At 37.6% G+C, this 14,428-nt stretch overlaps 1 protein-coding gene across 2 annotated transcripts in view; it reads left to right on the top strand.

The window, feature by feature from the left end:
- Positions 1 to 764: 764 nt before the first annotated feature.
- LOC140941665 (allene oxide synthase-lipoxygenase protein-like) overlaps positions 765 to 14,428 on the top strand; it is a 20,247-nt gene continuing 6,583 nt past the window's right edge. The window contains exons 1-12 of one of the 2 annotated variants that reach the window (XM_073390682.1): positions 765 to 783; positions 1,813 to 1,923; positions 2,234 to 2,305; positions 2,646 to 3,000; positions 5,134 to 5,278; positions 5,726 to 5,832; positions 6,042 to 6,243; positions 7,504 to 7,610; positions 8,059 to 8,313; positions 8,993 to 9,099; positions 12,417 to 12,522; positions 13,791 to 14,009. In XM_073390682.1, coding sequence (XP_073246783.1) covers positions 1,862 to 1,923; positions 2,234 to 2,305; positions 2,646 to 3,000; positions 5,134 to 5,278; positions 5,726 to 5,832; positions 6,042 to 6,243; positions 7,504 to 7,610; positions 8,059 to 8,313; positions 8,993 to 9,099; positions 12,417 to 12,522; positions 13,791 to 14,009 — 1,737 coding nt within the window. In that variant the 5' untranslated portion in view covers positions 765 to 783; positions 1,813 to 1,861. Of the gene's footprint in view, positions 784 to 955; positions 990 to 1,812; positions 1,924 to 2,233; positions 2,306 to 2,645; positions 3,001 to 5,133; positions 5,279 to 5,725; positions 5,833 to 6,041; positions 6,244 to 7,503; positions 7,611 to 8,058; positions 8,314 to 8,992; positions 9,100 to 12,416; positions 12,523 to 13,790; positions 14,010 to 14,428 lie in introns of those variants that run through there. The other variant, XM_073390683.1, reaches the window with a different exon arrangement.

Raw genomic sequence — 14,428 nt, 5'->3', positions numbered from 1 at the left:
TGCGAAATCAAACGCCATGTCACAAAAAGGACTCAGCATGTAAACAAACACAATACGACGCTTCAAGACAGGAGACATAAACGACGCTCAGGAATTAAACTTAAAATTTCCACTTCAGTTAGCCCTGATAAAACAGACGCATTGTCGCTACATTGTTCATTGTCCTTGGCTAAACGATTCAAGAACCTTCCTTTAGCACCCAATATTATAAATCATGCGAGTCACGTCCCATTTTAATTAGTATAATATTATTTTATGTTTTGTACCTTCGCTTCTTTCCACTTATGTGGCCCCCCTCAAACCTGCCTGCCAAGACACGAAGTATCAACTTTTTTTTTTTTTCAAATCTCCGTGAGCTTTTATAAATCTCTAAGTACTGATACGTTGTAGAAGTCAGAGTAGCTTCATATGAAGCATAAATTTATTAATACCTCTGGGTAAAACTGTTACACAAACATGTTACCACATTTGTTTTCCAATTCAGAGAGAGAATGCTACCTAATAATATGAACCATTGTGCCAGTTTGAAAATTTTGTAAAGACAATTGGTTAAGTGATTTTGCATTATCCTGTCATCCATGGAAACAGCGCGATAGAATACACGCTGTTTTTCACTTTCTTAAGTTAGCGACTGTAAATCAACGAGATTGTGAACAAAGGGTTTTTTTGAAGAACAGAGTTAAGCATGCGGAAACATAAAAACCCACGAACTATTAAATTGTCTGACTGAAAGTACTTTACTCCAGTTGTCTGTGCATCTCAGGGTGTCAACAACTTTCTGAGGTAAAGTAAAGGTATGTTTAACGGCCATTGATTGATGAGTGATAATTTTTGCAGCAAAAGCACATACATACACTTTATTATTCACTGTAGTCGAAGCGATATATTTTTTTTGCACCTGTGTGAGCTCGTACTTACATTTTCTTTCATAGCAGAGTGGGCGCGGTGCCGCTATTAGGGACCTTAAGATGCGAGGACGGCGACTGCAGGTAAAACGTTGCTTACAAAGTGAATTCGCGGTTTTTCAATCATCATTATGACTATTCCATCTCGCTTTCTTTGTCGAATGTAGGCGAATTCTTCTGGAGTTGAATTCCTAAGAGCCCAGTATCCAAGTAAAGAAGGAGAAAGAAAATTTCGTCGTTGCTTGTTTACGTCCTCTATAAAACATGAAATTAGACATTTTCACGTCGTAGTCGTGCAAAAACGGCAAAGAAATGCCCAAAAAAGTGTGATGCACGTGCAAAGTCGTTGTTTTGCTAATTAAGACTATTGCTTTTATGACGTTCTCGTTGCCGTCGCCGTCGTCTGATTATAAGGTCCCTATATTCTTGTTGTCTCTTACTCTTAAAGAAATGCACAAACGTAACAGTCACTGACCATTTTTGTCATTGTACGTCTGACCAGCTCAGTTAAAAATACTCAACTTCGGTTCATTTTACTAAACTGGAAAACATCTTGAACGCAATCACAAGAATGTCCTTGCATATATTAATAAAAAGAAAGTCATTTGCCATTTATCTGTCGCAAGAGAAAGAACTATTGCAGTTAACATACGACAAATTAGACGAAATGTAGTGACTCTAATATTTGGCAGTATCACTGTAAACAGTATACCCTAAACATATATGTTAGAGGCAATCCAAAAACACATAGTAACTTTGAACAAAAAGCTGCCTAAAAATTAGACAGTGTAGGTTAGTCTTTTTTTGGTACTCTAGCAATATATATTTTTTAGATATAATATATTTTTACTGTTTGTCTATAAGCCAGTTTTTCCTGAAACTGATAGTGATAGTTTCTTCAATTCAGTTGTGAGTGTCCTGATCAGACAAAGAGACGTTTATTCTTGACTCTAGCAATGAAGGTGCAGGTTATTATTGCCCTGATAGCTTTAGTCAGATGCTACACCGCAGTTTCGAGGTGGGTGATAATACATTTATTACTTACACGCTATCGAGAGTTAAATTAACTATAATTGTCCATTATAACTAATAAAATCCAAATCAAAATATGCACAGCAGGATCTACGTCCTTTGTGAAAACTGTAAGTATTTATAGGTCAGACTAAACCAACTCAGCCTGACAGCTATGTTTTGACGAAATGCGGAGAGACAAAATATAACAGCTTACTGCTATAACGAAAAGAATCTGAAAACACAACTAAAAGACTGAAGCATGCATCCACGAATTCTAACGACGAAAAACATATAACTTTTAATATTTTCCCTAGCTCTTCGGCAATGGTAAGAGATGAATCTAAGAGGAGCGATTTCAACAAGAAACTTTTGCAAGCAGCTGAACTGTAAGTACCACTGGCATATGATCAGAACCGCTCCTGTGATTCTTAATCACGTGACCAGATCATCAGTCATGAGTCAAGTGTCTCCTTTACATTACGTTTTGCCCTAGTGGTCCTCCGATTTGTGTTAGAATTAGAAAATTGACGTGATGTCCACTGGACTTATACTCATGTGCTTAGGTAAAACCGATTTCGATCGCACAATAGTCCAGGCCAGAGTGGTGTCATATCGAATTGCTTCCTGGCCTCATATTCTCCATCTCTCTAAAGTGTGGCAATCGCCGTTATAGAGAGATTCGAGTCTATATCACTTATGCTAATAGGGATTTACTTTGCTTCTAAGGTATTTGTTGACTCGCCAATGTGAGATCTCACTTCCTCAGAAGACCAGCCTTGTTTGTAGAGCAAAGAGGTTTTTGGTACTCACGAAAATGAAGAAGAAATGGGATTTGGAAGAAAGCTATGGAGGATTCGCTCTGTTGGACTCCCCGGGTAAATGGGCCTTCTTAGCTACAGCTTTCAAAGATCCGTTTAGACGATTCAACTTGGAGGGATATGTTCAAACTGTCTTCGTGAGCGATTTAAGTAAGGTCGTCTACAACAGTCTGGTTAACAGTATCACGGAAAAGGAAATTAGCCACAACTATAACTACCAGATTTTATCAAAATACTTCGAGTTGGCTGCCAAGCTAGGAGGGGTAAGCATAAAATCATTTTTCCAAGACACACCGTCAGTTATTTTAAGGTAATTATTCATGATGATATAAGTAAAAGTAACGTAACTGGCATTAAGGCTTGACTCCACAAGCTTCAGAGCAGTAATAATTATCTAGCTGAAATAAAGACCGTTGGTATTCACATGTCTTTCTACTAAGCATCAACCCATAACTGTAAAAATATAAATATCTCAAGCTAGCCTAAAGGGCACCCAGACCGAGTCTCAAATTGTTTTCTCTATGCTTCAGAAGCCTGTTTGGTTACTTTGGCGCTGTCCTAAAATCTATTTATCTGCTCCGATGTCTTAGAGAAACTTTGGTCGTCTCGAAAGGTTTAAGAAGCTTTTTGTCTCACCCAAAACTTTTAGATAACCAGGATGGGTTCGGTTGAAAGTTTAATGTCACGGAGTAGCCGCACATTCATAAGATAGAAAATTGTAAGTTTCTCCTTTAAACAGAAATTTTTCAGGACACCTTTTCTAACAATAAACGTAATATCTTTAATAATAAAATATGAGAAACAAAACCTTTGAAAATCGTAGGTAAATTGGAAGAAAAACTCACACTGAAAACTCCGAAAATCCTGGTTTGAACGGTTCTCAAGAAATTTTTAGCCTTTCTCGAGCTTTCAGAAATCTCTTTTAGGCAATATTTGCTTCTTCGAACAGTTACTTTACAGAAGAAATTCGTCGGGTGCCCCAGGGCTGAGTCATGTGAAAATCATTTTTTTAAGGTAAAAATATTTACACATGAATACTTTCACTAACAGCTATATAGACATAAGTGATTTCATACACATTAAATATTTTTACTACAAATTAAAAAATTATAATAAACCGATCTCGAATTCTAAATTAAAATTACACAAATGATTATTTTACGATTAGGCTTTGTTCAGACAGCTAAGTGATCATGTGCACATCAATATGACAGTAAAGAAAGTAGACAGTGAGTCATCGGGCAATAATCGAGTACTTATCTCAAAGACGATGTGATGTTCGGTCGCTAAGACCTAAGAATTACAAAAGGACTTACAAAATCGCTTGCTTCCCGCATCTGTGTCCTAACGTAATTGTTTCAGTGAGCAGGGGGCGTCGTGCCTCGCTTTCTTGTCTTAAGAATGCTCTCATGTTAATTCCGGATGGCAAGAACGCCCCCTCGCCAAACTCGTCCCCAGAGCCTCCGTTACTTTTGTCCAGCCGATGAGGCAACAACAGCTCTGGAAGAATCCAAAACCGGAACCTGGTTCCGGTTTAATTGCGCCTGCGTGAAATTGTTTACCCATTTGACTAAGAAAAGTTCTCAAGGAAAATTTTCCTTGCTCGCACATTGTTACAATTTACTCTTTCCAAAGCAGTTTTTCTTTCTGTGACCTTTGGTCGATGTATTTGGTGAAGAAAGAAGAAAGACAAGTGACATGAAAGGACTGTTTAAGGAGGCCGAAAATGTACATTTATTTAAACACGACGAATGAAAATTTGTTAGTCACGACGACATACATTCTTTCGTGCTCAGAATGAGCACAACAGTAGGCAAATTTTAGGGTTTACCTCGGTGTAAGAACCTATGAACTCTTTCTTTGTTTTGTACTTGTTGTTTCTAGGTTTTATTGTGTTGACTTCTTTGTTTTCTTTGTTTTACATCACCGGTGAGTTTAACAGGTTCTTAAACCCAGGATGAGCCAAATTTGGAAGGTTTAGTAGCATAAATGTATAGCATCTCTTTAAAAAAAGCATTGGGATAACTTTTAAAAATAAGAAAAAGGAAATTTTTGAACAAAATATCATTGTAGTGTCATTTATATCGAGCTAAACGTTTTTCTTAACGGTTTCAAGTCGTATAAGATTTGTGTGTGCATAAATCGAATCAACGTGCTCACGGTTTTTTGATTAGCAAAGAAATTTCATGTGATAAACACGATTTTTTTCGGCCAATCAGAGGTGTTTTTTTCGGATTCTTCCAGAGGTTAGTGATCCCTGTCGCTGTGCAAAAGGATCGCGGTCTCTGGGAACGAGATTGGAATCTGAAGACATTAATCAGTCACATTAATCATAAAACAATTTATTTCTTTCAAAAATAATTTTCATACTCTATCTATTCTGTGGTTGTTTTTAGGAGGTTGCAATGCGAGCGTCCCAATACGAGCCCTTCATAACTGACAAAAAGGAATGGATTAGTGATAAGTACTTCACTCAACAACGTTTGGCAGGAGTCAATCCCATGTCCTTGAGGCGAGTGACTTTCCATGGTGCCTCTGAAGGTCAGTGATTCTCTCTTTGAACTCCCTTCTTATTGGAAAAAAGTTGCTTTAATTCGATCTTTTATCAAATGCTTCCAACAAGCCAATTACATTTCCTTAAATAATGAAAAACTGGGCAAAATTGAACAGTTTACAGTCGTGTTTGAAAAAACTGCTGTTTAAAAGGCCTTGGGTAACGAATACTCGATACTTTGGAAGTGTCAGTTAATTTCAGATCTATATCCAAGTGCGTATGAATTTTAAGAGCTGAGGTCTACATTTACGCTAACACTTTTCATCTAGGAGTGATAATACATTTCTTTTAAAGAATTCCTTAAGCCCAAAAGCAAATACACAACATGTTTTTTTTTTTTTTACCATTCCGGATCGAATTGGAACTGATAGTTTTTGAGGAAAAGTTACATTCGGAGAACTCGGAAATTAATGAGTTATTTCTTTCTCCCGTAGAACCAATAGGACTGGACTGGGAAAAACTTAAGGAATTGCTGAACCCCAATTTTGACTGGGAAACTGCTGTTCAAAAGGTTTTGGGTAACGGAGACTCGATAGCGGAGGTAAGTGTTTCCTCGTATTTGTCTCTAGTTTCTATGAATTATGCACTCCCTTAGTGCACTTGAATTTATAGCGCTCTGGTATGCATTTTTCTTCCAGAGCTAAGACCAATTTACTAGACTGAGGTACGTCGAGTACTGTCATTAGTTAGTACAATGAGATTAAAGTCTGCTTGTGTTTTCTTATTATTTCTTATTTGTTTTCTTCATAGGCCATTATACAGGGCCGCGTTTATGCCCTCCGTTATGAACTGTGTGACGACCTCCCCAGAGAACCAGACCTCACAGATAGTGATCCACGAAGGACCATGTGGGACACTCTTTCTCCAATTGCTTTGTTTGTATCTGCACCAGACTTCTTAACAAAACAAAATAAGCTTGTTCCTGTGGCTATTCAAATGGACTATACCCCCGGTACGGCAAACTTTTTTTGGACCACTTTCTGGAAACAGTTTTAATTACGCTTGTATTCCTTTATGTAACTTCAACTAATTTAGGCGTGGTTAAAACGTCGCATTTCACGTAAGAGGAAAATCTATTGCTCCCGTTCACTTGACGTAAAATGCGAAATTCAACGTTTGAACCGGGCCTAAATATTATGCTTCATGTTCCTTTAGATAATAATCATAAAGTCAATTACTGATGTTACTTGGATACCAAGTAATGATATTTCCATTTTGGGATAAATTTGGCCACAGGGGTAAGTTCTTATCTACTAAAAGCAACTGAGTCAGGAAAATCAGAAACACAATTATCCCAGATAACGTGAGGCACGCCCGCGATCCAGGAGAGTAAAGTACAATAGAATGAAAGGAGTGCCCTACAAATGCACATAACGATGTCCAGACGGGTACACGCCTTCAATGGTCGCTGGAGAAATGAAGCATTGATCAGTCACATTGTGCATAAAAGCATTTTATTTCTTTGAGAAACAAATTTCCCATAAACCATGTTTGTCTATTGTTGGTTTCACACTAGAGCTCCAAGTATAATGTAAGTAGACTTGGAACCTACTTTTGAGTGTGAAGGGGTAAAATGTACTTACTTAAACTTTACTTGGTGACCATGGAAATGTTCGTAGTTCAAAAAAGCCGAAGTTCGCCGCCAAGTATGGGCTTCACCACACTTGAGAAATGGAAGCCATGTGCACGATGTGCACGTGCAGCGGTTCAAAGATTCTAATGAAAGGAGAGATTAATAGCTTTTACTTCATGTAATATACTATGTCAACAAGTGTAAGGCATGTTTCCTACAGAGCAACTTAAGATTTCTAAGTGCACTTGCTTACTTGAAACAAACTAAGCTTTTAGTGTGAAGCCAAGTTATATCTTAAAAAATAAAAATGCATGCAAGCTAGCACATAATGGGCATTAATTTTAATAACAAATAGTGCTATCACAAAGAGAGGAGGAAAAATAGAAATATAATCGTTGGCTTACATTAGAGCTCTCAAGAATAATCTAAGTTTACCTGGAACCTACAGCTTGTACTTCAAGTAACATACTCGTCAACAAGTTTGAAGCCACGTTTCTTCAGAGACTTACGATTTCCACGTGCTCTTGAATCAATAATTGCTTACTTGAAACGAACTTCGCTTCTAGTGTGAAGCCAACAAATATCTCTTGAGCTGCAAGTTTCAATTGTGCTGACCTCCTTTTGCATTCTTACATGTAGAATCAGTGGTTTTTACGCCCGAAGACGAAGGCAACTGGATGATGGCTAAACTGAACGTTCAAGTCACAGATCTTGCATACGCGCAAATAGTGGAACATCTTGCTAAGGTAATTTATTAGATAGATGTACGGCCGCCCCGACCTGTTGTGGATGGCCATAAGATAGTAGGCTCTTAATTTATATATATATATAAGTTAACCATTTCTATCATTTCAATATGGTGGCAAAACTCTGTTAAGCTCTGTTAGTTTCAGGCCACGAGTGTATCCCTTAGACGGAAATGGAACTTCCCGGCACAAACTAGCCTCTCAAATTTTGGGTAATATATTTCTCTATTCATTGAATGGTGTCGATTTTTATATTTAAAGGCGGCGGAATATCGAATAACCAGCAATAAAGTCGCCGAAACTCTCACTCCCTTTCTACATTTTTTGCTGTTGTTTAAATAGTAGGTCATGAGGTGATATTTAGAGTACCTTTAATTAATGATTACTAATTAATTAATGATTAATCAATTCTAAAATTTGCCGGGTTTATATGTATTCATTATTCAAGGTTCATTTCCTGATGGAACCATTCTGTGTTATATTACGACGCACGCTGTCCTCTCGGCACCCGTTGTATCAAATACTACAGTTTCACTGTCGAGATGTCTTAATACCGAACACAATCGGAGCTCCTGTTCTTGTTGGCGAAGGAGAATATATGGATCAGCTATTTGCATTTGGAAGTTTTGGAACTACTCGACTTTTGAACGATTCACATCCATTATCCACATGGAACGTTACAGATTTTAGAAAAGAGTTAAAAGTGAGTTGTTACTTAAGGCAACTAACCATTCTTTTATTCACTGATGTCAGGCTATGCCAACAGCTGTCTCATGTGTTTCCATATATGCTTGTTCGTAAATTATCTATGTCATGACATTTGCTTAAAATAAGCCATTAGAAAAAGGCAGCCACTGAATGCGAAGTATAGTAGATCTCCTTGGACGCTTGGGTACGAAGGAAGGAATATTCTAATATTCTAATAAGAGAGTATATTGATGATAGCAATAGACCTTTCCCGCATTACGCTCCAGTGAGCAGACATAAAGAAATGAGGTCGAGGCTCGGGTGGACAATTTCATACAAATCACTGTATTTTGTCCCCCCAAGCCTCGAGTTGGTGCCTTTGTTTACAGGAATGCGGGAAAGATCTGTTATGGACAAAATTCAAGAAAATTAAAACGAGATAAATTGCCTGGGTTTTTCTCAAGAGTTTTTCAGTTTAGGTCATTCGTTTGAACTTTAATCAGTAATGTTAGAGAAAATATGTCATTCAGGGGGTTGTTCAAAAAATATTGATAAGATTAATTACCAGATGAAAATCAAATTTCAAGGATGAGGTGCAATCTGCACATAGCATTATTTATTTGTCTTATTCTGTGAGAGTTTTAACTGCAATTTTTTTGTCAATGATCTGACTTTTGTAATGTTGTATTTATAAGAAACGCGGAGTGGATGATAAGGATCTCCTTCCATACTTCCCCTACCGAGATGATGGAGAGAAAATCTTGGAGGTTATTGAAAACTTGGTGAAGGAATATGTAGACTTGTAAGTATGTAGAAGATGTGGAACGATATCGCAACCGGTTACATAACAATTATTCAGCGAAGTGAGGGTGGCTAGTTGTGGATATTTACCTTGCAGCTTCGCGGCTTGGTAAAATTATACCACTAGCCACCGATACTGGGTGAATAATTGTTTTAGTATATACTAAAACAGTGAGATAATTGAGCACAAAAATGATTAGTTTTAACTCATTTACTGTTGCCAACGACAACAATTTTAGCGAGCAATGACCGAACCGGCGGTCGCCGCGTTTTCTTACCGACAAATAGAACTTTTGAAGGCAATTGTTAAGCTCTTGCGGGGAAATTTCTTCAAAAGGAGTTGTGAATTCTTTTTATATTTAAAACCACCCTGTAAAAAAAAAAAAACATTAAGTCTAGTCTTAAGCTTATTTGTAAACATGTCAGCTAAATAAAGTAACGCAAGACTTAATTTACATTTGCAAACAAAAACGTTTTTTTTCCGCTTTCATCGATAAAATTCAAGTCAAACAGGCAAAGCCTTACCTGTTAAAAATTGCAAACCGAATTTCGTCACCTTCTTCGTGTATTTTTGGGAACAGCTTGTTTGATTATTTGTGAGGAATTTGGGAGGAACTGGAGGTGAATCAGTGAATAGCACTGGATATCCCGAGTTTGAGTAGGCAATCAGAGCGCGCGAAAAACACTATCCACTGTTTAATTATATACTAATCTGATATATGAATCGAATTTACCCAAACCTAAAAGCGGGGCTACCATTAAACTCTTTCAATATATTAACTTGGAAATTAAAATGTTAACTTTTAACCGTGCAATTCAATAATCTCGAAGCCACTATCCATATTGACAAGTTATGTAACAATCATTCACCGAAGGCGAAGTTGATATTGTTGAAATAATTATTCAGCAATAGGTGAATAATTGTTTTAGTATACGGCTACTTCGAGAAAGGCTGTCGGAAAAAGTGCACGCGACATTCCCTAAAGGTATTTTGTGTGGTTTCGAGTTAACAGTTCGTTCGCACGAACGACCATGGACGTATGTTTGCGAGTGGCAAAGGAAAGCACCAGAAGTAGGTTCGACAGCTACTGAGTGTCAGGAACAGTGTATTGATCATATCCCATATCACCTTTCGGGATTGTCGCGAGCACATTTTTTCCTACCACCTTTCTCAAAAGAGCTGTATACACACAAAGTGATCTCAACAGAATGAGAAAGGAAACCATTAGAAAACCGTTTAGTTTGATTAACGGATGAATTCGTGCGTTAATGACAAAACAAATTTGTGGAAAATTCCAAGTCGCTCTATATTTTCGAACGATTCGCCGGCTGTTTTGCTTAGATATTGAAGAAGAATGTATATTTATACAATGTTACACATTCAAAAAAGACAACTTTTCTGCCCTTTCCAATAAGGTACAGCTTTAAGGCATTTTATAAAATAACTGAGATAGTACGCGTGATCTGATTGGTCAAAAACCTATGGTTTATTATACCGGTAAACCCATAGAAAAAGGCATCCGGACCGAAGCCATAAACAAAACCCGCTATTGATCTGCAAACAACGATTTTAGAAAGGCTAAAAAACAGAACAAGTTACTTACCGTAGCCCTTCTTAATATCAAAAGCGTTAGTTTCCACATTTTATTACTGAGGGTCACAGTTCGCGACTGCCATAGCTTTAGAAGTTATAAAGTACAAAGCTGGAAAGCAGTTTACATTTCACGACGATGCCAAATCGCAGAGAAAGACAACAACTGTGTGAATTTCTGGTGTAGAAAGTCTCTAGGAAAACTTAACCATGTGCCAACCAGCAACAAAACGGATAGTTTTAGTATTCTTGATTTATTTTATGTCAAAATTAAATTCCCTAATGAAAGAAATTGTTACAAAAAGAGATCTCTGATCAAGATATGGTACAAAATCGGCCGCTGTAGGTTGTAAACAAGCTGCCAACGATGATGAAAGATGTCAGAGTTTCGGGCTGTTTTTTTCCAACATTTGCACAAATTATTCGGTGATATCGATGGCATAACCTACCTCAAACCACCTGACTTCACAAATCGACAAATATTAGCGCCAATATGTGGCTACGGCAAAGAAACCTTTCTTCACCACTGACATATTTCCATCGGTCGCTGTACGTGCATATAAAGTTACATGCGACAACTTCGCAAATGCGGCCACGTCGTTACCGCAGCATTTCTTGACCATAATAAAGTCCAGAAAACAGATCTTAAACCACTGCGGCTTGTAAAAAGTGAATGAAGTCCTCCATTACAATAGCTGCCAGTTCCGTCTGTAAGCACGAAATTTTTACCGATCGACTCAACAAAATACAGCTGCGTACAGTCTGATGTTCAATTAATTTCTACTTCTGTGGTAAGCAAACCATGAACGTATTCTTTCATTGTACGTTCGCATGAATATGTGTTGACTTTTCCTGAAAACCAGCTTTCATAAGTTATCGTAATGAGCGCAAAAACTCGTGTTTTGAAGTGCTGTTGTTTGTTGTTTGACTGAACTGAGTTTTGAGAAAGTTCAGCGCTATTAAATCATGAGTCATGATTGGCTTATGATGACTTTAGAGAGAAGACATGACTTGATCACGGTACTAAAAGCATATTTTTTTCCCTAAAAGACTCCATTCTACTAAAAGTTATTTTATAAAAGCAATAGACCACACTTTCTATGGGTTTACCGGCGTGATAACCCACTTGGGATGTTGGGAGAACACTGGAAAAGCTTGTAAATCACTCGCCTTCGGCTCGTGATTTACAAGCTTTTCTCGTGTTCTCCCAACATCCCGCGTGGGTTATCACGCCGGTAAACCCATAGAAAGTGTGGTCTATTGCTTAAATAAATAATAGCAGAGATATAATTTTAAAAGGTACATGGTCAACTTACGTAAAACCTAGCTGCATGAAGATGTGGAATCAAAATTTTGTATACAAATAAAAGGTTTGTTCTGGTAGTCATTAAAACTTACATTAAATATCTTTTAAACATGGTCCATTTTCCGAATAACTATTTCCTTCTAAAATAAATTATTGCCGAGCTAGCAAACGAGCACACTAAAGCTTTATATGGCACTGTAAATAACAGCAGAGATATAATTGGAAAATGGAACATGTTTAAAGATCTCTAATGTACCAGCGAATAATATGATTGAATGAGCGTTAACATCTAAGGGCTGCCCCCTATCCTTACCCCAATTAGATTCATAATAAAGAATTATACTCTGTTATTGTTTACTGTGCTCCGCAAGTATTTGTTTGCAGGAATTGAATTATTGCCATGAATTTCATCGTGTTTTAGGTATTATTACGACAATCAAGACGTAAAGAATGACAAGGAATTTCGCAATTACCTCAATGAGTTGTCTACTGATGGAACAGTTTTCTTCCACGGTCGCATTGGAAAGGTAATCTTACAGAGTCGTATTGCTGATAAGCTGTTCTGCTTGTTTTCTGCTCTAGCGTCACCTAGCTGCCGTACTACTAACCTTAAGGCGAGACGGCTTTGTTCTCCATAAGACTTTCTGGGAAAAATGCAGGGAATAGAGCGCCCCATGCAATCAGGCCACGGAACATCTGGGAGGGTATAGATTCTATTTCTGAAGGGAACTCAAGAATTTAAGTCTCGTGACGTCATGATCATCAAAAACTTCTAACTTTTGTTTGTTGTGGCAAATATCTTGCCTCTTAATTACAGAAAAAATTTCGTCCGTAACACAGGCCTATCGGACTTTTAAGATTAGCTAGAACAGTATTTTTTTACACTGAGTAGAAAGAAAGATTAATTTCGTTCGATTCTTTACCCATGTGATTTGTCCAAAAAGGATGCGTCATTTTGTACATGGAACTTACTAGCAAGCAGTTTATGTTTCATAATTTTTGTTGAACTGATAATGATCAAATTTAAAAAGAACGCCAATTTTCCCTCTTTGGGGAAAATACCTATAAACGTATAACAAAGAGACGCAGATAGGGTGAGCGTAGATATCGAAAGGGATTAATTTCGTAATCGCTTTTCTATTGTTTGATTGATCAAAAGAAATCGCACTATCCTTCTTTACTAATCAGGCTCGGCCAGCAAAGTAAACCAGTCTTAGCTTTTTTCCCTCTTGGTGCTGGTAACATGCATTTGCCTCCAAAATTTGATTGCGATCATGATGATGATTATGATTTTCTAAAACTGTCTACTATAGAATAGAGCGATTTTCGTATGACTTTGAAATCACATAAAAACGCACGCACAAAACAGAAACAACAAAAGAAGGGAAATAGAGCGATTTGATTGGTTTATCGAACGGATGCAAACGCGCGTGGCTTTTGGTTGGTTAAGCGAACGCTCGGGTTAAGAAAACTTTATGCCAGAGAACTTTCTAGAAATCAATCGATACTTCGCTTTAACGTCATACTGAAACACGATTAGCCAATCGAACAATGCCTTCTTCATATTAGGTTTTTCTTAGGCAGGAAAACAAAGAGTCCATGTTTTGATCTTTTCATCCATTGGCTGATATAAAAGACAAAATACCGAACACTTACCGAAACCATTTTTCAAGGTCATGCAAAAAACCGCTCTATCACTAAAAAGCCCAACCCGTTCTTATAAATATTAAAATTTACTGGTCCATTCACCCTATAAATGGACAGCAATGAATCAACATTGTGTCAATTTTAACAGATTCAAGGTTTACCGCCAAAGATCAGTACTAAAGAAGAACTCTGTGATATTGTAACCCGGATCATCTCACAACTGAGCCTCCAACACGCCACAGTCAACTACCCGCTATCAGACTATGCTGAGTACACTCCTAACCTACCAACGAAGCTGTACAATGACACCAGACTGAAGGAGGGGGAATTCTCGGTTCTCCGACTTCCAAACAGGAATACTTCTGTCGTAAGTTCATCAATTAGCAGGTTCCGTTGTTGGTTAAGTGTGTTTGAAGTTGCTGGGCTAAAAGTCATAATAATATTGTAGTAATCAAATACCTCACGAATACAGCTTTAAAAAATGCCTCCTCTGGCTTGTCCCCAATCTTCTCTAATCCTTTGCAGGATCGGAGACTACTACAGCATCTCTGCGAAGGGGATGATGGGAAGCGAAGAGAAAAAGGAAGAGGTTCCGCATTTCCCTTCTTCCCATTTTCCACCGCGGCAATCTTCAATGCGCTACAGGCCATGAAATTTCAGAACAAATATAAACAATGTTGAATATTTAACCCATCGAACATCGACTACCTTTCCGTCATGTAAAACACATAATACATTTATTAAAAACTTTTTTCATATGAAAATGCAAAATTTGGCTAACAAAAC

This window comes from Porites lutea, chromosome 6 (genome assembly GCF_958299795.1).
Source record: "Porites lutea chromosome 6, jaPorLute2.1, whole genome shotgun sequence".
In the NCBI taxonomy this organism is placed as follows: domain Eukaryota; kingdom Metazoa; phylum Cnidaria; class Anthozoa; order Scleractinia; family Poritidae; genus Porites; species Porites lutea.
This window is presented reverse-complemented; position numbering and strand designations above follow the sequence as displayed.